The 24,713-nt window shown below is 40.6% G+C and overlaps 1 protein-coding gene across 1 annotated transcript; it reads left to right on the forward strand.

The window, feature by feature from the left end:
- Positions 1–325: 325 nt before the first annotated feature.
- syt12 (synaptotagmin XII) lies at positions 326–24,334 on the forward strand. Its single transcript, XM_039807987.1, has 8 exons — positions 326–799; positions 11,490–11,550; positions 12,311–12,504; positions 14,053–14,457; positions 19,087–19,302; positions 20,138–20,258; positions 20,723–20,856; positions 22,236–24,334. Exons 2-8 carry the CDS (start codon positions 11,505–11,507, stop codon positions 22,407–22,409), a joined length of 1,290 nt encoding a protein of 429 aa, XP_039663921.1. The 5' UTR covers positions 326–799; positions 11,490–11,504; the 3' UTR covers positions 22,410–24,334.
- Positions 24,335–24,713: the final 379 nt, after the last annotated feature.

A 24,713-nucleotide genomic window follows, 5' to 3' on the forward strand; every position in this document is an offset into this window, starting at 1 on the left:
GTCATCACTGCACCCTGCCCACCTCCACACTGAATCATCCCTGACAGCTGAAATGATGAAGGAGAAGAAGAGAGAAGGAGGTCTTTTCTTGGGACCCCAGGAAGGTATTGTGGGAGTCAGTTTGAGGAGGCATGATGAGAAAGAGTATTGGGGGCGCGCTGAATTACACTTACACACCTCCCATCCCAGCCTCTCCCTAGTGCAACCGTTGCATAACACCTCTGTGTGTGTGTGTGTGTGTGTGTGTGTGTGTGTGTGTGTGTGTGTGTGTGTGTGTGTGTGTGTGTGTGTGTGTGTGTGTGTGTGTGTGTGTGTGTGTGTGAGAGAGAGTGTGTGGAGGAGGAGGAGGCGGTGGTCTTGTTATTGAGTGGCCCGGCGGTGTAAGTTGCGCTGCAGGGGTGGGACTTTCTCTCTGCAGTCGGTCGGTCAGGGGTTAGATGCTGCTCATACAGAAAATGCCTCTGGCAGCAGCTTTTTATACTCTAGCGGACAGCAGCACAAACAGACGGACACCTCCGAGTGGAAGATAGACCCTCCTCCTCTTCTTCATCACCCTTTGGCTCATCTTCCTCCTCCGGTTGGCCGCGTCTGAAAGCTTCTGGATGCGCTGAGACGGGAGGAGTGTGAACGCCGTTTCCCTCCCCTACACCACCACCGGGATACATAGACCGGACCGGCACCGGTGTCATTGGATGGAGAGAGGCGCCTGAAGAAGGGAGAGCGGTGGAGTTGCTCTACCCCCCTCCTCCTCCTCCTCCTCCTCCTCCTTCTTCCCTACTGCACCAAAAGAAAACTCCGGGTAAGAAATGCGTGCTAACTCAGGCCATTTGGCCCTATCAATCACCTGCCATTTGCCGCTGCGCTCCTGCACTCCTCATGGCAAAATTTGGGACTTGCATGCGTCTTTTTTTCCCCTCTCTTCCCTGCTTCTTTGTTGACAGTAAATGGATTAACGTTCATTAAAAAAGCGTGTGAGGCATTAGCTGCGCGTGTGAATGCATCTCAGCAGACGGGATGGCAGGCATTACTGGCTCGGCGTTTCCGCGACTCCAAAGCATTTCTCTCAGTCCAAGCCAATTTTGATTTGCATCGCAAGTCCACCTGAACTAGGAGCAGGTTGTTGGCTGTGGGAGTGAACAGCGGCCACAGGGGTTAAAGGGATGATAACAAATGCCTCCCCCACCCCTCCGAGCAGCAGGAGCTGTCCATTCAGCACCACTCTGCTGAACTGTAACTGTAGCCTTTCAAAACTTCGTGCAGGTTTGATGAGCAGTTTGAGATCCGTGAAAAGTCAGGTTCCGCCAGTCTTTTGTTTGCAGAATATACTTTAGTCCGCTTTCAGAGCTGCTGTTAATATTAATGCATTGAATACTTTGGAAACCCATTGTAAGACTGGGTATGCGTTTGAGGGTCTATACCAGGGGCGTCAAACTCATTTTCACTAAGGGCCACACTGGAAAATAAGAATTACATCAAGGGCCAGACATGTACATTTATTGACATGCTTTTATTTAATCGAACAAGATCAAACATCTGTATTATTGCATGTCTCATATAGTCTTCTCACTTACAGCTTGGTCGACATAAATTCCCCAAAAATTTAACTTAGCCATCAAAGAAAAAAGCGCCACAAAAATATCGGGAAAAAAACGTCAAAAAATGCGACAAAAACGTCTGAAAAAGTGGCAAAAATGCTGAAAAAAGTGAAAAAAACTTAAGATAAAGCAACAAAAACTAGTTGGGCCAAAATGTATTATGAACCTAAATTAATATGCGGGCCGGATCAAAATGTGCGACGGGCCAGATTTGGCCCGCGGGCCTTGAGTTTGACACATGTGGTCTATACGGATAGAGAGCGTAGCATGCTGCACAGTGTGATTTGGGGCTCAATAAATAAAATTGACTTGACTGTATGCTTCAATTTCAATTCCTGAGTTACCTAATTTTTCTGAATATGAATACATTTAGCCAAAAACCTTTAGTGTTAGATATGAGCCTAACACAGGCAGCTGTGTGAGAACTTTGCCCCAATGAACTGCAGTCCAAAATGAACAAAGTTAAGTCTATGTGTTCAGAGAATAACGGAGATTGAGAATCTACTGTAAAAGCATTCAGTCATTAGACATCTTTCTTTCAGTGCTTAGAGAGTCCTGATTGTAAGTACTCTCAAATCAAACCGTGTTTGCTTGTGTGTCACTTGATGTTGTATTCAGGGGTTCACAACGTAGGGGATCACAGCAACCAAAACAATATATTTCAAAGTTTTGCTCTTTAAGAGCATTTTTTGCATTATTATTATTATTAGGAAGTCCACAGTATGACAGGAAATGAGGGTAGAGAAAGATGCAACTAAGACCCCTGTCCTTGTCAAACTGTTTGGGGTTCATTGTTGGTGCTTTGACGCTCTAGACCACCAGGACGTCCCGTATTATGAAATATTGGATAGTTTTATCATTTCAGGCCTCTAAAAACTATTCAAATGAAACTATTTAAAAAGATCACATCACTATTTGGTTAAATTGCTCGTGACATAATGCCACCTGTGCAACAAGGGTTTGTGAGTGGACTTTTTGTTATAAAGTGTCCCAAGCCATAACAGGTTTGGAATCTGTGTCTCAATGAGAGAATAAAGATGCTACATGGGTTTTGAATGTTGCTTTTGACCCATGTTAATCCTATAAAATGGTGCTGATAATGGCACCTGGAAATAACAATGTATACTGGTTGGTGTCATGTCTTTCAGGCTTTCAGAGGTTTTAGATTGTGTGGATTGTCTGTGACTTTTGGAGCTAGTCCTATTAGTTAGTCCTATTTACTGGAAATAAAGTTGGCTGGTTGTTCCTCCAACAATTTCTTGGCTTTGTAGACGTCCAGTTTCCTCTAAAGCCGCCTGTACTGATTATTTTTTTACCTCTTAGCTTCCTTTCTGTGTTCCATCTCAAAAATGAAATGTGTACTGATTACAAGGAAAGCTTTCTTAAATAAATTCACAGTATATAGATGTGTGGGAGTAGACTCTCTCTGCCTATCAAAGCTGTGATTTTATGATGATGAAGCACATTCAAAGTCCAAAAGAGGAACATCCCCCCCACCACCCCCTTCCCTTCTCCAGCTCTTACAGTGTGTATGCTTTCTAATGATGCTGGAGGTCTGTGTGAAGTGGCTTGGCAGTAGAGCTACAATACCGTGTGTGTGTGTGTGTGTGTGTGTGTGCGTGCGTGCGTGCGTGTGTGGGACTCTCGCTGGGCTGAAATACGACCTACTCAGAATTCAATTCCTCCACCAGCACTCGCAATCATCTCAGCCATTCGTTTAACACCAACTCTCTTTTTTGCTCTCTGTCATGGGCTTTCCCTGCTTCTATACCACACACACACACACACACACACACACACACACACACACACACAGCCCTAACACCAACTTCCCCTTCCTGTGTCACTGCTGAACCCCTCAGAAGAAAAGTGTTATTACATTAAGGAAACTGAGAGCACTTAGATGAACCCTGGAGTAATGTGGCTCTGTGAGTCTACTCTGCCATTATCAAAAGACTGAGTGGTGCTTACACCTAATATATCACCCCTAATATTTCCAGAATAGATCATGTAATAGATTGCCTCACTTTTTGGTGAATGCATGTGGTCAAATGGAGCTACAGCTCACTTCTCCTGGAGATACCTGGAAACGCGGCAGAGAGAATCTTAAAATAAAGTATCGCAAGATTGATTCCATTTATGAGATTGAGACTGCTAGAAGTTCAGAATCAGGCAATAAGCAGTGCTGTCTATACCAGTCACACATCTGTATTGTAAATATGTACAGTAGCTAGATCTGGTTAGCTTAGCTTAAGACTGGAAGCAGAGGGAAACAACTAGCCTGGCTCTAAAGAAAAAGACCACTAATTAACAATTAACAATAAAAAAAAAATGTAACTTACTAAATTATAAGTGTAAAAATGACAATTTGCAGTTTTACAGGGGGGTTATGTACAAGACAATGGCTGAAAGTAGTTCCAGCCAAAGTACGTCACCCAGATCGTCGTCTGATTGGTTGAAGGACTATCCAATTGAGTCATTTGAACTATGCCCGTCGATCACGCCTCAAGTGCAGTAGAAAATACAGAGCAGACTCCCCAGACTAATGTTCAATCTTAAAAGATTGAGCTTGGTCTGGTGATAGCCAGACTAAGGACGAAGTATAAGAGTGCCAAATTTCAGATAAGAAGGCAAGTTGAGGTGGTGGATGGGTCAAACAAGCAAAGGACTTACTGGGGATTTTGTCCCGTTTGGGAAAAAAAACATAAAAAATACAGATTTTAACCTAAACCCCGATCTTTTTCTAAACATAACCAAGTAGTTTTTGTCGCTAAACATAACCAAAGTGCGACCGTTTCACAACGTTACTGTAGATATATGGGTCGTATTTCCTGCCACCGCTAGGGGCGTTAATTTATGAAATGCTCTTATGGGTCGTTTTTAGAGGCTAGGAATAAACGACCAATATCTTCATATGGTTTAACTTATTCTAATTTTCCAAAACATGTTTTAGGTTTTTACCTGCTCATCTCATATTGATAAAAATACACTAAAATGAAAGTTGAACTGAAAAAGAAAATGCATTTTTTTTCTTAAGAAATCAGTTTATTTATTCTTGGTGTTAGTTTTGACTTCTAATTAGACAAAATTCATCCAAAAAAAGAAGACATAAAAAATGCACTGACAGCACACATTCAGTGATACATTAGTGTTGGATTTTTACCAAGTGACATTGTCTGTTCCAGTAATTTGATTGGTGCAATATCTGTGTGGACAGGCATAAAAAATTGTTTGTAATATCACTTCAGTTCCGACGGCCACGTCACAGCAGTTTACAAGCTGGGGCGCTAACATTGTAGCTGATATAAATCCCTTCTGTCCCATCTGTGATTTGAGCATTTCAAAGTAACATCTAACCTAGGATGCAAAGTGGAAGCATAAAAACTGTCTTACTGTCCAAATACCTTTGGATCTGACTGCAGTTACTTAATAGCGGATCAATAAAACTGTGGCTTGGCTTCAAATCACTGTTCTTCCCTACTTTGGAGAATTTAAGCTTCCACCCACCCTCACATTACCGAGAGGGAATGAACCTTTTTCCAAAACATTAAGTCAGGTCTGACAGATGTTTTAATGGCACTAAGTGCTTTCCCTGTCCTGTGTTAGCCTGATTGTCAGGTACTTAATCTAATAAGTAGTAAGTATAATGGTAGCATGGTCTTGACACCAGGGCTCCAGACTTCAAGATTGCAAAAGTGATGACAAATCAGTGGCATGGGAAATGTCCATCCAGGTGTGGAAATAAATGGGAAACACTCAGCAACTTCTTTAATTACCCTGCTGACTGTGGTTGTATTGGGATGCATCCACATATGTGAAACCATGATCAACCTAATTCTGAAAAATAGCATGTGCTCTGTCATTATTTGTCAGGATAAAATAAGTTAAAAAAAAACCCAAACATTATTTTTACATAATTATTCAGCAGTTAATTCAACCAAGCAAGCATTCTCTCTCCATTTGTCTGGTTTGATTATGTTTGCCCAGTTGTATCCCCTCTGTACGTTAGCCTTTTCAGCATTCTGATGTTTAATGTGGTTCCGAGTGAAGTCAGCAGGCTTTTTTTCTCATAAGCTCATCACAAACTGCACAGAGAGCTGTTCTCTGTCTCTGGCAAAGAAAAAGAGAAAATATTTAAACGACAGATTTTTGGAGACAAATCAAATTCCAGTGACAGTTGTTTAAGTAGCTCTTGACTGAATAATCACAGTAGACAGAGCGCAAACAATTCTCCGCTTGCTGGTACACTCAAAGGCGCCATTTCCATTGAATCCATTTTGAGTTAAACTGATTTGCAAGCATCTGTTGCAAACTAGAGTCAGGTATCGCTGTTAAGTTTTATAATGGCTTAAAGATTGATTGAAACTAATTATAAAATTAAAATGACTAATCGAGAACGAATCATTGGTTTTGGAGACATCCTGCAGATCAAGTACGGGTTAAAACATAACCTCCTTAGCTCAAGTTAACACTTTATTGTTAGCTACGTTAGTGCTGTGGTTTGAGTGATGGCAGTGTCAAAAACTTTCTACAGACATTCATGATCCCCAGTGGATGAATCCTACTGACTTTGGTTATCCCCATGACTTTTCCTCTAGGCCACCGTAAGGTTGACATTTTTGGTTTTGTGTGTAATGTCTCGACCACTGTTGGATGGATTGCTGTCACATTTGATATATGCATTCATTTCTGTTGACTGTGTCTTGTTTTAACATCCATTGGAGACTTCAGCATTAATGTTGTGGTTTAGGTACTTTTAACACACTCAGCTTACCTAGCACGGCAACTGGATTCTCGCGATATCAGATACCAGATCACGTGAGAATCGCAGGATCGCATACACGAAAATCCATCCATTCAGGCTTGAGGCAACGCATTTGTGTCTTAATTACAAGCTAACCGAACCAATCAGCGTCCAGTGAGGAGCTACTAGCAGCTACGGGCGTGGTTTAGGTGTGTGTGACAGCCGCGACTGTTCGCTCAAATCAACAACGGCGGACGTAATAGATGGACGGTTAACCCAAACTATCTGGCATGTCAGGTTAACACTTAGCAGCCTTTAGAAGTGAAGTAGCCTTGCCAAAACAAAGTTTGAGTTCAGGGTTTGTTGTTTTAACTCCGAGTGATTGAGCTGACTGGCTGCAGCGTGCAGGTTCTTCCTGTCTCAGCTGGCACCGCCGCTGACATTTGAAAGCCGGCGCCAGCCGGTGCATTGATCCTTTTTTTTAAACCATGCACCAATTGAGCAGTCCAAACCAGAAAGTCAGAGTGTAGGTGGCATGGAAACAGATAAATGAGGAGGTAGGACGTTTCAGTGCGGCAGTGAGGGAGTTAATTTGATTGTGTGAGATTAAAAGTAAAGTTGATTGATCACTTGTTGGGAGAGCGAGCTGACAGGCCTGTGATCCCTTTTGCCTCCTCCTTCTTCTCCTCCCAGCTGCTCTCTGTTTCTCATTTCTTTTTCAACACAGACACTTATCTTTTCTTTATTTTCCCATACCACTCATTTCTATTATCTCATCCTTGTCTCAGGTTTCACCTTATCTAACCACTCCTTTCTTCTTTATTTGTTCTCCTTTTTTATTTCTCTCTGTGTGTGCGGGTGTGTGTTTGGACATAAATCAGTGTGTCTTTTCTTATTGATTAGACCTATTTTAACATGCAGCTCCAATAGAGGGGATTGCTTGTTTTCTTTCTTCCTGGCTGTTTGCAGCAGACAGTGGCAGCTATGGCATATTTACACCCAGTGTGTAGAATCTGCTGCTGTCTGAGCAGGCGTGTTGGGTTTGCTGTTTGTGTCTGAGCTGCTTTAGGTTCAGTTGGAGACACAGAGGAGGCTGACTGGTAGTGCCTGTTTCCTCCCTAGTCACAGTGATTTGTGTTGGCGACCCTTGCACCAGAACACAAAGAAACCAAAGAAACGTTTTACACTGAGAACCATGAGTCTAAAATACACACTCAGTCTTAGAACTATGACTATGATTATGATATGATTACTGGACAAAAGGAAAACAAGTGAAAGATATGCAAGCATGAGGAAGTACTGCTACTGAAGTTAAAGAACCACTAAGAAATCACCAAATCCAACACTGCGTCACCGGTAGACTTTACAAAAAGATGGTCTAACTAATGATAATTAAGAGAGGATGGTTATTGCTGCAACTGTATCATGCGCAGTATTGAATGAAATTAAGCCATTTGACAAAATATTAAATCAAGGTCCACTTACGACTTTTTCTTGAGTTTTTGGAGCTTTCATTCTGAACCTTCCTGAACGGATGGAGCTTGCTCAGTTGTCGTAGATGACAAACAAATAAAGTTTCAGCTTAAATGGCAAATGGCTGCATTTTTAAAGCGATTTTATCAAAGTGGTTAACAATTTGCCTCTCATTCACCCAATCACACAATCACACACTGATGGCAGTGAGTTACAGCACAAGACACTGCATGGCCTTAATCATCGGGAGCAATTTGAGGTTCAGTGTCCTCCCCAAGGACACTTCGACATGTGGACAGTCTTCTTCACTGCCTTTTATTGGTGCATTGCTGCGTATCTTGGCACATTACCTCCACCTTAGTCTCGCTTTGCCAGACCTTCCTCCACAGTGCTGTCTGCTGGAGTCATATTATATAGTCATTGTCACATAGCATTGATGGGATGGGAGAAAAACGTGCTCTGGTTTATTGGCATTTCTTTAAACCAATCACAATCGGCATGCGCGGCGCTTAAAATAGCCTCGTGAAGGAACTTGTTTTGGTGGAACATGTGTACATTCAAAAGTTGTTTTAGCTGTGCAACAAAAAACTCAGTTTGGACAGATAGTGTAGCTAGCTGTCTGGGAGCAGTTAACCATAGTCCCCATAAATCCACCGGAGTTTAAAATTCCAACACAAAGAAAGTGAAAGCAAACGGACATCGTCGAAAATACAAGCATCTGGCGGAATTTCCTGCGTCACCGGAGCAATCACAGAAGTGGAACGTCGTGGATATAGACTACCTCCACCTGTAGATCAGAATGTGTATATCCGACTGTTTCTAAGTAGATTATAACATTCAAATTATTGTTGTGATTATACTGTATTTTGGACCCCAGGAAGAGCACTTGATGTCAATGCAATAAATAATGGGGATCCAAATAAACAATAAAAAATTAAAAGTCCCATTAGTTGTTAGAATGACAAGGCAATAAAGTCAGTTCGGAGGAGCAGTATAACTTACTTCTTGTAGCGTGTGTGTTAGCGCCATCCTGTGGTGTTAAGAGGACGAGGCATTGAAGCACAAAAACAGTGTTGGAAATTCACATTTCCTTTTTGTTTTAATGTAGCGCATTCATTTAGAACAGTAAACAGTCACATTCACTGGAACTCCTTTAGTAGGTGGCCAATCAGAATCGAGTATTCACCCAGACCATGGTATAACAAGCAGCAAAGGTCACATACTACATTACGTTCTTCTCTGTTCGAAGGCAGTGTGCCGGGGATCTACCTTAAGGCTGGAAACTAGCAATATCTGCTTTTGATAACCAAATTGTGAGCTACTGTTTTAGCCAATAATTGCACTTGTTTGACTAGTCAAATGACATCCAATTCCTCAAATCCACTGGCACAAATTAACAGACTTTGTTTTCAAATGTATTTCTATTTGAGGAAAGTTGTTAGTATTCTGCCACTTTAAAGCCACTGAGGAACCAGGGCATCCACGCTACGTCACAGATTATTCACTTAATCTGAACATTATATTGCTCTCTCCCTCTTCTTCCTTCTCATATGTTACCTTTACCTTGTACAAAGCTGATTTTAATGTTATTTTTGTTTGGGGGGGGGGTCGCACTTCCCTCTCTGCAAGAGATTCTCAATGCTTTGCAAATGGCATATCAGCAGCTGTCAGTGGGCCCTGCACTGCGTCAGCCACTTTAATTGGCCTGCATGGCTGTGGTCTGCATAGAGCTCATCAGAATTGAGTAGACACCCCCAGCCTTTTTCTATATCATTAGCGTAATGCTCCCATTTCTCCCGAGCAACTGACATATGGGGAGATTCCAACAAGCGGGGGAGCAGGAGGGGAGGTTGGGTGGAGGAATGAGTCACACGGCAGCGCCCATCGCTTCTTTTATTTTTGTTTTGCGGAGGAAGAGAGAGGGGGAGAAGGAAAATACTGTTCTCTTTTCTCTCTTGAAAAACAGAACCTGCTGCTATTTTTTTTTAAAGAAAGAACCATGAAACCTGAGCCCCCAAATCAACAGTTTCATCTTTCACAGTCCTTGTAGTTTCAGTCAAATTAATGTATATGCTCACGCAGGGACAATGCTAATGTCTGAAAAACAATGCGTGTCTGGAGCTCAACATACTGTATAATTATTTAAGATATTTACAGATGGGCGCCCGGATAGCTCAGTTGGTCGAGCGGATGCCCATATATAGAGGTTTACTCCTCGAAGCAGTGGGCCCGGGTTCGACTTCGACCTGCGGCCCTTTGCTGCATGTCATTCCCCCTCTCTCTCCCCTTTCATGTCTTCTGCTGTCCTATCAAAGTAAAGGCTGAAAATGCCCCAAAAAAAAAAGATATTTATAAATGTATTGTATTGCTGTGTAAAATATGCCCTCAATCTTTCCCAAGTCTTTCAATATGAACTAGAGTAAACACGGCCAGACGTGAGTGTGTTCTCATTGGAAAAAACGGCAGCATTAGTAATTTGTCAAAGACTTAAAACGACCTAGGTTTAGGTTTTTATTGACATGCAAAGTCTTGAACAATGACTGTGGTGGTGTGGTCTCGTCTCTAACCAACAGTCACATTAGGACGAACAGAAACGGGGGGTGTGGCGTTAGAAAAAAGTGAGCTTTCCAGAACCCTGTAGCCCGCTCCTCATTTCTGATTGAGGCTTGCAGCTCAAGGCTACATTAGCCACTACTAGCCTAACACAACTGAATCTCTGACCAAACTGTCAGCAGTCGAGTTGCATTGTGGGTAGTCTTGCATTGCCAGACCTTCCTCCACAGCGCTGCGGAGGTGGAACGTGAAAGGTCATGGATTTAGGCTACATTGTGGATAATGTAGGCGCCATGTTTTAACAAGCTAAGTATCCGTGGAATTAAAATGACAATATCTCTGCTTCTGCTTTTAAACTGTGAATTGAACTACAGTGTGAGTTTTAAACCAGGGCCACAATCTTTCCTTAACCTTAACCAAGTAGTTGTAATTGACTAAACCTAACCAAACCTTAACCAGAAAACACTTATTTGTGTAATTATGTGATATCAACCTGTTCGAGCCAAAAGTCTGCAGTTTTTCATTTGAACCGATCGCCTCGGCAGGTGATGGGTTTTCCCCTTTACTTGAAGGAGTGTTTTTCAGCTTGTGGAGTCTTTAGTTGGTACGAAAACCAAGTCCTGTGAAGAGGACCCAGAGCAAAAATGTACCAAGAGCCCTGACATATCTTGTTGTGCATACATGTTATTGTGCAGCTACCCCTTCCTGTTCATGTATCCGAAGCAGCAGTAGATGTCAGGAGTCGTTAGGTCCCCACAGTACATTTTGCCCTGTGGCCCAAAAGCAGCTTAATTCAGCCATGTTCACTCTGATTCATGTTGAAGGTAAAATATTGAGATTGAGAGGTTATAAGGATGACTATATTTTCAAAATGTTGTTACTTGCAAAGGTTGAAAACTTAATTTAATTTGGCAAAACGGTATCAGTATATTTCAGAGGAAAAATAACCCAATTGTATTCTGGATGATGAACCAAAATGCCATTTTGAATTAATTCTGTGATTTTTCTTTGTGTAGTTTGTTCTAAGATGAAATCTGGCAACAGTTGTCAGACTTAACTCTGTTATGGCCTCTAACATCAAAAGCCACTTGAACAGATTTTATGTTTGGATGTTGTTTTTTCAGGCTGGCTGCAGCACCATGTCCTCCGCTCAAAGTGGGGATATATCAGGCTACCATCTGAGTGGTGAGTGGACAGTTCCTGCATATTCCTTTACTATGTTTTTTCTGCATGATAATGAAGAATGCTTTAATGGATTAATGCTTGTGATTTTATCCAGACTGTTGTTAATGTATGTGAGTGTGTGTATCAGACTATGAGAGAGCTGTTTGTATTTTTATTTTTGTATGGTCTATTATATGACAGCTTTTGTCACCTTTTTACACAAGATTTAAACTCCTCCGGCCTCGTCTCCAGTTGAAGGCCTTCAATGTTACAGCACATTTTGACCTGCCCTATAAGTGGCTTATCTCTTGTGTTAAAAAGAGCTGTCAAAATCCCCCCACGGAAGCAATTCATCTTGAGAAAGCCAGCTTGGCACGGTCTCACAATCCCTCTCTGAATGCAACCTGAGATGCTCTGACGTTTAATTTAGCGTGGCAATTTAATTTGTCTGTCATATTGTCCCAAACTATTATCTGATTTACATAAAACTTTATGCATCCCAAATGCTCCTAAAGTCATCTCAATTTCCAGTGCTACTGTAAATAACAAGGCCCGAAACAGTGGCTGACTGTGCTGAATGATTGTGAGCTTGTCCGACTCATACTGGTCTTAAAATAAAAAACCTTTCTCTCTGTTTCTCCTAAACTGTGCACTTCCACCAGTGATCAAACTCCCCCATCAAATATAAAATACGGACAGTTATGAGGCCAAATATTATGATACCATTGCAGAAATGGAAGTAAAGATAGCTTGAAGCACTTGATTTGTGTGTCTGTTTCAGTGGTGCGTAACCCGCCCGGCTGGGAGGTGGGGATCTACCTGGCGGGCTTCTTCGTGCTGCTGGCCGTGGCCGGGCTTAACATCTGGAAGTTGTGGAAATCTGGAACCTTCCCCGCACCGTCTCCGTTCCCCAACTTTGACTATCGATATCTGCAAGAAAAATATGGAACCTCCTTCTCAGAAGTCAGACAAAAGGTACATTTTCAGTGTTGTGCAAAAAATTGCATTTTTAAAAGACAGGGAGGTGAGAAGTTTTGTGAGGTTGCAGTTAGGCGTCTTTCACACTGCCTGCGTGGCGTGAGCGTGGCGTGAGCGAGGCGGCGAGGCGTGAGCGTGACGTTTCTGTTGCGTGTCAGTTGCGTGACGGCTGCGTGGCGTTCTCTATGTCTTTTCACACCAGAAAGGTGTCTGACGCGGCGCTGCTGCTGCTAGCCTTGTCTGTACACATAGCATGTTCTTCAACCCTATATACTGATTTGATTACAGCAAAGACAACGTCGGCAGTATTGACGGCAAAACAGGCTACAGAATATTTCGTTCTGTATTGACAGGTGCAATATTTGAAAATCAATAATTTTTTTTTTTTTATTACATAATTATTATATCTGCATTTATGTCAAAACCTAGAGACTTTCAAACATCAAGATAGACAGCTTTTAGTGTGACTTTCAGTGTCTTGGGCCTCAATGGCACATGATTGGCTATCTCTATCTTAGAAGATCATTTTGGTTTATTACAATTTCGGTCTTATTTTTGTAAATGTGACCATTATATCTATCGGTTATGATAACATGCACTAACCAAAGTCATTTCTGAGATCTGGGAAGACGGCAACATTACCAAAACAAAGATTAACAGGGCAGGAAACACTGAGAAAGGATTTCATCGATCACCTTTGTTTTCTCCTCCAAATAACTAACCTGATCACCTGACATGTTTCTTGCCCATTCCGACCTCTTGTTAGCCACGCCACTGTGTTTTTCAGAACAATTTTATTGACAGCAATAATGGTAAAAACTAGAGAGAGTTGATATGAGTTAAGTAAAAGCAACTTATGTAAAAATGATGTGAAAGGCGTTGCTCGTAGTGATGAACCTACAGGGAGTTATCACCTGAATCTGCAGCTCCGCTCACAGAGCTTTATAGTGAGGTTTTTAGTTGTTGGATGTCCATGTCCAATCGCAACATTACTGTTCTAGTATAGATATTCTGTATGAATACTATATGCTAGAGTAGATTTAAAAAAAGAAACCTTAAAGACTACAAGACACTAGTGAATACATCCATGTGAACTATTTTTGGTTGTATGTTCTGACAGAAGTAACAACATCAAGTTCTTCCTGTAGTTCCAAACAGTTCACTAGGGCTGGGTATCGAATTCAATACTTGATCAATACTGATGTAATTGCCTGCTTAGTTTCGAGTATAGAAGTCATTCAATACCCAAAATTTCAAAGATAAATATGCTGGTGATTGGCTGTCTAACATTACACGTTGTAAAGGCATGCAGGAAGCTGAAAAAAAAAGAAAAGAAGATTTATGTAGTAAATTTTTTTAAATTTTTTTTTTGTTAAAATGGATTTCATAAAATTGGTATCGTCCAGGAACCGGTATCAAAGTCACGGTATGACTCGGTATGGATACAGGTATCGAAACTTTTTGAACGATACCCAGCTCACTGTGAGTTTTCTATCTCAGTACCTTTAAAATGTTCTTCGTCCCTTACTTAATTACTCCCTGAAGCGAGTCGCTGCCAACAACCACCGGCGGACCTCCGCCACTTCCAGCCGCAAACCCAGCCTGGCCCTCTGCGACACCGCGGACGCTTTCAGGGACCTGGGCCACCTGGAGCTGATGAGCCGGGAGCTGGACCCGACCGGCATGGCCCAGCTCCACCGGTCCATCTCCACCGACTCGCTCAGCTCCATCTCCTCCATCGCCAACAACTTCGGCCACGACTTCACTGTCGGCCAGCTGGAGGTGACGCTCGAGTTTGAGCAGTCCAGGCATCCAGGTCAAGGGGCGGGCGTGCTCCACATCGCTCTGCACCAGGGCAAAGACCTGCTGGAGAGGGAGGAGGGAGACTTCCCCAGCTGCTTCATCAGAGTCTCCCTGGGGCCAGATGAGCTTAATGTGGGAGTCACAAGGGTAAGGAAGCCATTGTCTTTTTGTGCTTATATGAATATGTTTGTCTTGAAATGATTAAAAGGAAAAACCACTGAAGTGATATGAAGTGGTTCTCCTCAGTATGTGGAGCTACGTGGAATTGAGTGTGAAAGCTTGACATTGAAAATAGTAGTTGTGTCTCTCTGAATATTAAAATCAAAAAGGAGTTGGAGGTTAGTTATGCTGAGCAGGGAATGAATTAACAGGGTACCCTGTAGAGTTTTTGAATACTAGTAGCGCTATTGAGCAGTGTGTTCAAGAGTGGGTTCCCGAGGACATGTGTATGTGCATGCAGCTGACGCAGTACGCATTCCTGCCAATGGTGTTACACTATTCCACTATCCACAGGTGGTGGTTACGCACCAAGAAACACAGCAATGCGCCAGGAAAAAGGCAGTAAAGAGGAATACTGCTAGCAAGTTAACATTGCAGTAAAAAAAGAAAATCAGGTTTCAAATAATCAGCTTTGCGAATGATTAGTTACTGATTGAGTGATTCAAGCACTAATGATTAGTTACAGGTAAACAGACTGGCAGCTACTGTTAAATGAATGAGTAACGTATGTTAGCTAATGATTAGTTACTCATTCATTTATCAGTAGCTACCATTCTGATTACCAGTAACTAATCATTAGTGCTTGAATCACTCAATCAGTAACTAATCATTAGCTAACCATTCTCATTTCATAGACAGTATGATTCATTTACCATTTAGCATGGCTAAAAATGGCCATTGCAAGGCCACATTGATTGTTTTGTCCCATCAACAGTCCAAAACTCTAAGGTTGATGATGAAAACAAAATTATAGAGCAAATACTTACACTACAGAGTGTGTTTGTAAGTGTGAATACATGTGCAACAAATGGCTATTATGTCAATATTAACCAAAGACAGTGCTAGTTTTTTGTGTTTCAAACATTCTTTAACAATTAAAGAATTATTTAATTTCATCGTTAGAGACTTTCAGCATAACTGCCACCAGACTACTAATGGGGCTGAGATTCAGGACTGAGGGTGGGGGGGGGGGGAAGCTTCTCAGATGGTTAATTAGCTGTTAAGCCGTTACGATAAACTCAGGCAAAGGACTGAGGATAAAAGTGGCTCCTGACGTTGAGGGAAAGCAGTGAGGCTGTCGCGTCTGAAGCAGTCGCGCTCAGGGGGCAGCTTTGGCTCGCTTGAACTGTGTTGAAGATTCTAGCCTTGGCTGAATTTTACAGAGACAGTGATACATCCCACAGGATGAGAGGCGCTTGATCCTGCTGCTTGACAAGCCAATTCCTTTCTGTCTGACGGAAGAGCCCTTTTCATTTACTTGAGTGGCGAGCCCCCTGGGAGCTGGACGTAGTCAGGAAAGCCGATTTCACATCCTTTGCCTTCATCAGGAGTAGATGTGATTGACTTTCAGTTCCCTCACTGTGAAATGTAACCTGTAACTTTTGTTTACCTGCAATTGAGGTTATAATGGTGATGATATGTATTTTACGATGACATTTATAACAATCCTTACAATGAGACGTGATTCATTTTCAGTTCACTCAGTTTAAAATATTAATGATGATGATGATGCAAGTCACAATATAATGTAGGTGAGTGGCGATTAGATAAAAAGGTTGTTTGATATGACAATATATAGGGCTGCCACGAGACAGTATAAACCATATTATCCTGTTACTGGGTGTAAAAGGCCTTCGGGGACAGCAAATCAATGAGCAAGACAATGTGATGAAGTACAGAAGAAGAAGAGAAAAAAGAGAACATTATCAAAATAAAAATACTCATGGTAACTCTATTAATTTTTAGTTTTAGTTTTTTTATTCTGTGCTTTTACTGCATTTGTTCTTTTAATTACAGCCATTGATTTTCTCTCTTTACAATCATAAGTATTTTTTTTTCATTGTATTATAAATCTGTTCGTTTTGTGTCTTTTGTGACGCATTTTGTAACTTAAAATCTTATGAATAAAGTTATTAGTATTACTTACCATTACGTACTACCACCATATTTTGAGTTACTGAGTCAACATTTTTAAGTTAGTATACGTAACTACCTAATAATTGTAACTATCATTATCTGAAAAAAATAGGATATATTAAGTTGAATTATGTTTTAGTTTAGTCTTAATGTCTCATCATTTTGATTTGCTCGTATTCTTGTCATGCATATTTTTTTATTTTATTTTCCTGGCCGAAATGTGTTTTTCTTTTTCTTTTCTTTTTTGGAATTCTCAACTAAAACAACGAAAGCAAAGCTTGAATCTAACATGAAGTGACAGGAAGAGAACAAGGCGACATTCCTCCATCTGCTACACCTGCTACTCGCCTTCTGCTCTTAGCGAGACGCTGCCAGTGAGTCGACGGCATCTTGCCTCGTGTCAATGTGGTCTTGTACAGTTTGTGCAGGCTGACAGAGACGGCACACAGACTCACCAGGGCTCCTCTTAGCTACTTGAGCATGTTGTTTTGTTGTATTAATGCGTTCAGGCTGGGTGTAATAATAATGCAAGCAGCGCCTTTAGTGGTTCCCTCTTTAATGTCGAGGAGTGGTGAAGACCATAGAAATGCTGACAACAGCTTCTCTCGCCCTAATGGTCAAGCCAGCCTCTCTCTCTCTCTCTCTCTCTCTCTCTCTCTCTCTCTCTCTGCTTTTTCTTCCTCTTTTTGTTCTTGTCACTGTTTTTCTGTCACTCCCTCTTTCATCCCATTTTCCCCCTAATCTCCTTTTTTCCCCATTAATTTGCCGTCTCTGCTCTTTGCTTTTGTTTTGCCTGTAATAATGTGCATGCCACTCTTCTTCCTTTTTTCTGTCTACTGTAGCTCACACACACATGCCTCCCGCTGAGCTTTTATTGCCTCATTTTCACCGCACACATCGCCATTGTTATCCCCCTAAGCCATAAGCCTAACAGTGCAGACAGACATATTGTGTGGCTGGAGTGCAGGTCTGTGTGCAGGGCTGGCAGAGAGATACTCCTTGCTTTGGATGCTTTCTATCTTTATGTACATATTTGCACAGCAGCAGTCGCAGCCACAGGATGGGCCTTTTCTGTATTCTGTAGGCGTTGGATGTATGATTATAATGCTGTTCATCTGTTTGAAATTAGGTAGAATCTAAGGTCGGCCTCACAGGCTGATCTGCAGACCCAGTGCTTTGAATTCCCAATTCTTTTGTACAGTGAGTTGTTGTTTATTTATATTGTGTAGCAGTAATATTCCTCATTGTATTTCACACACATTTTAAACAACAGCCACTGGTGTGAAAAGGAGCTATTATTAAATCCCCTCTCCTCTGCACATGTATTAGTTGCCTGGTAACTTCCGTCCGCTTTGTAAAGCTTTGTTTCAGCACGTACTTTAGCATCTGATGGCCTGAAATCAGCATTAGCCACACAGCCAATGCTGGTCACTGTGGCTGTGGCAGCTGAGTCTCTCACTTCAATCTGAAGCAGTTATGGTGCGCTCTACTGGCCAGGCTAAGCTGCCTTCAGTCTTTTTTTAAAGCTGTTTTGGCTGCCAAAAAAATTTATTGAATAGTGACAAGCAATAATATCACTTGGTTATGAGTCTGGATGACAAAAACCCACAAAAAATGTTGTTTTCATGCTGTGCAAATGGGTTTGCAAGTGTAAAGGAAAGTACCGGCTATGACTTTATGCTCTTAATGTACTTCATGTTCTCAACAATGCAGACACCATTACCAGTTTATCAGGGAACTTGGAAAAGCAATAATGTTACTTTTTCTCTGCAGTGTCTTCTCCATTATGTCAGACATTCTTCTGATGAACCTACACTGTTGTTCCTGGTTTTGAGCTCAGTTCAGTTTTATGGCTTCTATTTTGACTGTCGCTGCCTCATTTACTCATATAACTTTATTGTATTTGCACACAGTAAGCACCGGTACAACAAAATGCAGTTTGGCATCTAACCAGAAACTGCAAACCGTAGCAAAGTGCATATTGATACATAGAAAAATAAATAAGGGCTGTACGCAGAACAAGCTAATGTGGAGTATGGCCGTAACTTAAATGTAAAGTGAATAGATTGTGATGCTGATAATATTGAAAAAATTGCATTTAAGAAACAGCAGTGTCTTTTCAGAAACAATGTCCCCGTTACTATGGATAGTCCACAGCACAGCCTGCCAGGAGCCAGGGGTACTATTTCTTTCTTTTTACCACCCAAAAAGTTTACCTCCTTTGTTGGCAGTGGGAGTAGAAATTTCAGTCTGTTGTATTTTTTTTAGTTTTGGTGAATTGACCCTTAAACAAAAGTTCTAATAAATAGAAAGTGTTTGGCTGTTCATCCTTTACAGCCTGACTCTGAAGTCGAGCGAGTCAGGTAGAAGATAAAGAGACTAAGAGATGTTACAGCCTACACTACATCTTTTCTTGCAAAGTTAGAATTTTGCCAACAGCGACTTTTGTGAAGGTGTTTTTATTGGCTACCTGTAAGTCGGAATCAACTTAATTAAACTATCTGAGTTTAATTAAGTTGATCATTCTCTTGTCCGGTGATGCCTTTCAAACACAAAGTTAAATTATCTGGCAAGTGACTGTTTCAATTTAAAAAAAAATATATAAATTCCTACATGTCAACCATCTTCTGCCTCTCACAGGTCCAGACGAATGCATTCACCGTGATTTTTGATGAGCACTTCTCCATCCCCATGGACTCGTCCTTGTTGGAGGAGTACAGCCTGCGTTGTGCCGCTTTTGGTATCGATGCTGACGAGAGAAACATCAGCGCGGGAGTGGCAGATCTCAAGCTGTCAGACCTGGACCTGACCATCAGACCATTCAACGCCTGGCTCTACCTTCAAGATGTCAATAAGGTGAGTTACAATACACTAATGTGGCATAGGATAGAATTTGACATGATGCAATGCAACACAGAAAAATAATGCTATAATAAAATGTACAGTTTTAGGTAGATTTTGGGCACATTTCCAGTATGACAGGTACTACCTTCTGTAAACTGATGTATCCAAATACTCTATTCACTGTAATGTTTAAGAAAGCATGGTGGTGTCTGAGAACCCCTGCTGGACGTTTAGCAAAACTACATGTCATTTTCTATAAATAAGAATCAAAGCTGAGTTTAGTTGAGTGGATTCCTTCCTAAATGTAATGCATAACAGATTATTATAATCCGATAAAAAAAACACTAAATGGGGATTCAACTGTCACAACCATTCTGATGGTTTGTTCTACTTTCCCAGTTAACTCTAAATGGTGAAAATATTCCAACCATGAGAAAAAGTGACCACAAACTACAGTAGCATGAATGATCATTCTATGAAGACTCCATTCTCATCAACCTCATTGACAAAATGACTCCTGTAGTCTTACTCACATTATTTATATCAGCAACAGTATCCATGGCTGTGAAGCCTAGAGTGTGCCAATGAAATATTAATTTAATTATTGTTTATGATCAGTTAATACATTTAGCTATTTTTAAAATCTGTTACAACTTGATGCATTACATTCGCGGTTAGATTATGCACAATAAAATAAGCAATACATAATATAAAGATCATAAAAAATTAGGCAATTTTAATTAAATTTACATTTCCGTTACATTCACTAATACGTGTGCTTTCTGTCACATCTTCACCCAGACTGGCACATGTAATGTTATATTTAATGTCTGCCATGACTCCACAGGCTGTGGATGCAGTTGGGGAGATCCTGTTGTCTCTCAGCTATTTGCCGACAGCAGAGCGCCTCACAGTGGTTGTGGCCAAGTGCAAGAACCTTTTGTGGACCAACAGCAAGAACACTGCAGGTCAGGGACATTTGTTTGTTTTCTGACTCTTTGTATAATTACCTATACATCTGTGTGTCTCTGTACGCCTTTGAATTTATCCAAACTTTTCAAAATCACTCCTATCCCTTGACTGAACACAATACTTGCTGAGTCAGTAATAACAGACTCTTAATGTCAGCTCCCAGAGGATACATTTATTCATATACAGACAGATGGGACTTAAATGACTTGTTCATCACATGAAATGACCAGATAAGTACCACGCCAACATTGTACCAATAAAGGTCACCCACTGAAACACTGTCATTATCATCCACAGAGCTAATAGTGTGTACAGGCCTGTGCTTCTAATTGATTGCTCTTTAATGAGGAGTTTATTACATGCTCTACAAGCTGTGTGCGTGGGTGTTTATGTATGTATAGCTTGGGTTCTAGAAGCTTTAAATGGGGTCGTAATCTCATTCGGTCATTGTCGTTATCAGATCCGTTTGTCAAAGTTTATCTCCTGCAAGATGGCAGGAAGATCAGCAAGAAGAAGACTTCCACCAAAAGGGACGACACAAACCCCATCTTCAATGAAGCTATGATCTTCTCTGTGCCGTCCATCGTCCTGCAGGTGAGACTTTAGACTGTGGCACCACACTAGGCCTGAATGAAGAAATGATAAGATAAAACTTATTAATCCACATGTGGAATTTAGGTCAAGGGAAAAGATGAGAAAGATACAAACACTAATAGAATAATAAACCAGCATTGCCAATAGTAGCAACACAACAGTATTTAAATAATTACAGCAACAATATGAACGTTGTGTAGTTCAACATGCACATACAGCTAACAGCTAATTTACATGTTCAGTGGACTGTATGGAATTCACAATAATTTTTTCATAATGATTACTGACAATGTGTTTGCAATGAACAGGGTCTTAAAATAGTTAAGCATTTCTCCTTCATGACTCTCTCTTCATGATTCTTCTGCTTGATGATGATCCTGGTTAAGTAATGGTTTAAATAAGTTAATATTAATATAATATAATAATACAATAACACAAAATGAGTATGGATACAGAAGGATCAACAATACTGAGAGTCTATATCCACATTAATGGCTCTGTGAGGCTGTACTGAGATACAGTGGTGCCTTGAGCAAAATGCTAATGTCAGCATGCTAACATGCTCACAATGAAAATGCTAACATGCTGATATTGAGCAGGCAAACTACTTGTTTTTGATGTTCACCATCTAGGTTTAGTGTGTTACTATGCTAATATTTGCTAATTAGCACTAAATACAAAGTAGTCTATAACCGAGGTCATAGCTTTGCAGGTATTGGGTAATAAACCAAAGTATTGGACATGTCTGACTTATCCTTAGGCTGGGGGACATGAGTGTACCAAATGTCATTGCAATTTATCCAATAGTTATTAAAACATTTCACTCAAAACCACAAATGTAGACCTCAAGGTGACTCTAAAGCAATAGTCAGGGAATCACTAATGACTTTAGGATTCCTCCTCTGGGGTCCATGAATAACTGTACAAAATGTCATGGCAATCCATCCAGTAGTTGTTTATATATTTCAGCCTTCAGGACCAAAGTGGTGGACCGACTGACAGACCATTCCCAATAGCCACATGTTTAACCATAAATACTAATATAAAAATAACTATGACAACATCATTAAAATCTTCCTGCAGTATAAATGTGCCTATGAAATGGATCTGCCTATAAAAATTTTAAAGCCCAAAGATGCAACTGTTACACTTCTGGTTATTTACAAAATGAGCCAAACAGTAATACAATTAAATGCGAGTAAAAAGTGATGAGGTTAAAATGCCAAAAAAAAACAATAAAACACATAGCAAATATTGTTATTACACATGTCAGTTTAACTGATTTTTAAATAATTAATATTTGGATTAACCACGCTGTAAAGAAGATGCCGAGTCATGCTTGCTCAGCAGGTTGTGTAATCATGTTATGCCGTCTGCAGGAACTCTCCCTGAGGGTGACAGTGGCAGAAGCCACTGATGACGGCCGGGGCGAGAACCTGGGCCACGTGATCATTGGCCCAGAGGCCAGCGGGATGGGGATCACCCACTGGAACCAGATGCTGGCCACTCTGAGGAAGCCTGTGTCCATGTGGCACCCTCTGCGCAGGATCTAGCCCTCTTTGCTCTCACACACACGACCTGTTTCAAGTAAAACACTCGATTCTTCACGTTCCTTTCACCTCTCCCAGTATTTGGTGCCATGTTCAAATCTGTTTTGAGTAAGATAAGAGTTTTTGGCCCACAGATGGATATTGCGTGGGGTATGTGTCACTCTGCTGGTGAATAACAAATTGAAGTAAACACCTTATCTTCATGTACGGGGGAGGAATCTGAAATGCCAGTGTTTGACTCCGAACAGGGTGTTTTTATTGATCCCTGGATCAAATATATGCTTAAATCCTTTCTCTAGTATTTGGCTTCATTCTGGCTCGGGTGCATTATAGGTGAGGGTGGCATTTAGAAAGGAGCAGTGCATATCCCAAACTTCACACTAAAAGTAATTGATGAGTTTTCAAATGGTGTGCATTCTATATCTTTACCTTGTGCTGTTGGCTCGAGAATCTGGCTGAATCACAATTCTCCACCACAGTAACAGCAGAGGAGACATGAATATGTGGATACTTTTTCCCTTCTCAAAAGTCTTGTTCAGAAATTTCATTTTGGACTTTGATGTGAATTTTAATTAACAAAAGCAACCGAGCCTAGGTAGGCGGAGCCCCCTCTCTGCATGGCGCCTACTCTGGTTGTAGCCTGTTATAGCTGTCTCGAGAATGACCGACTGGATGGCTGGGTAAAATTGCCTCTTTTTCAGGAAAATACTAATTTGTCTTTTCAAACCAGTCATTGATTGCGCCTTCTTCATTGATTTTGTAGCGGTTTTAGAGCTGAATTGAGTTAACTCTAATGGATTTGCTTGTGTAATTTGTTAACAGTGAGATTGACAAATAATAGAGGTTTTAGTACGTTCAGTATTTATTATGCTTTTGAAGAAAATCCAGGTACTCTTATCCAGGTGAAATAATTGTAATTTGTAGCAGTTGTTACAGGGTGGCCAAATCAGATGTAATCAGCATATTAATGTCAAGTTTTATTGTTCTATTTTTACCATGATTAATGCAATACAAGTTGCATAAGCATATTCAACAGAGTAAATGTTGTTTTCTTCTAACTTCACACTCATGTTTTTCATAGTATTACAACTTAAATAGACATCAGACTCCAAATTAATTTACACAACACTATATTTAACACCAATACCGTTGCTGATCAATTAATTATAATTAAAACACCTCTGGGAATTTAACTTGTGATGTAAAGTATACTAACCCCTTTAAATGGGTTTAAAGTTCATTTTGCTTAGAGGAATCACCTTGATATTCTGAATTAATCTGTAGTTGTTTTTCACCAGGCACTTGTCGCACTCATTTTAGCTTTTCTCATTACTGCAGGATACCTGCAAACTTCTCGTTAGCAGTGAGGGCGTTCCTGGTTGAAACCAATAGGAGCCACTTTTACAGCTTGAATGGTTATATTGCTAAAAAGTTTTACAGTTAAAATGAAGATTATGTGTCATGGGTCTTGTAAAAGTCAGAATGTCAAGGTGGCTTTTTATCTGTCTGAGATATTCTCTACAACATTGTGCAATAGTCCTGTTTTGTTGTAACTTTTGAATGTGAATTATCAAGTGAAATAACTGCTATCTCTAAAAGCATCATCAGCCTTATGCATTGTTGTGATTTTTATTTATTCAAGCAGAACCTAGTCTACATTTTTGTTCAAGTTCTGATTGCATTCCTCGCCTCACGTTGAAAATCAATCCAAAAAGAACACACCTGTGGTCATATAATAGACAATATTTCCTACTGTGCCAAATAATAAAGCAATATTTTCATTTACAATCAGCATTTGCATTCAATTTAACAAAGCTGTAGCCTACATTCAACAATGCATGAAGTTATTTAGCACTTGATGTGAATGTGCCTCAAGAATACAGTGTAATGTGTGAATGCTGTTTGAAATAAAAACAATTCAACAGTAACAGTCTGACCATGTGTTTATCTTGTTGGAATAACCTTGAATTGCTGGAATCAGAGAGAGGGAAAAATGTCTCACTCTGCCCTTATTTCTGGATACCATGGCAGCAAGGATGGTAACTTTCAACTGTATGTCTTATGAAAACAGACATTACAGTGAGCTATGGTGTACTCCAGAAGTAAAACATAAAATAGAGTGTGGGAATGGCAGATATGTGTTGTTCAGGGAGGTAGGAACTCCAGAGACCCCATTTGGTTTGTGCTAATTTAATTGAATATTTGTTTGGGGACATGTAGCCCTAAAGTATAGGAATATTCAGATCTTTTACTTAAACATAGTACTTCAGTGTAACAATACTTTGTTACAATTAAAAGTACTTATGC

The sequence above is a fragment of the Perca fluviatilis genome, chromosome 8, assembly GCF_010015445.1.
Source record: "Perca fluviatilis chromosome 8, GENO_Pfluv_1.0, whole genome shotgun sequence".
Lineage (NCBI taxonomy): Eukaryota > Metazoa > Chordata > Actinopteri > Perciformes > Percidae > Perca > Perca fluviatilis.

Coding starts and splice junctions, on each gene's coding strand:
- syt12 (XM_039807987.1), top strand. CDS start 11,505: ATGTCCTCCGCTCAAAGTGGGGATATATCAGGCTACCATCTGAGTG. Junction 11,551..12,310: donor ATCAGGCTACCATCTGAGTG/GTGAGTGGACAG, acceptor TGTCTGTTTCAG/TGGTGCGTAACCCGCCCGGC. Junction 20,857..22,235: donor TGCCGTCCATCGTCCTGCAG/GTGAGACTTTAG, acceptor TGCCGTCTGCAG/GAACTCTCCCTGAGGGTGAC.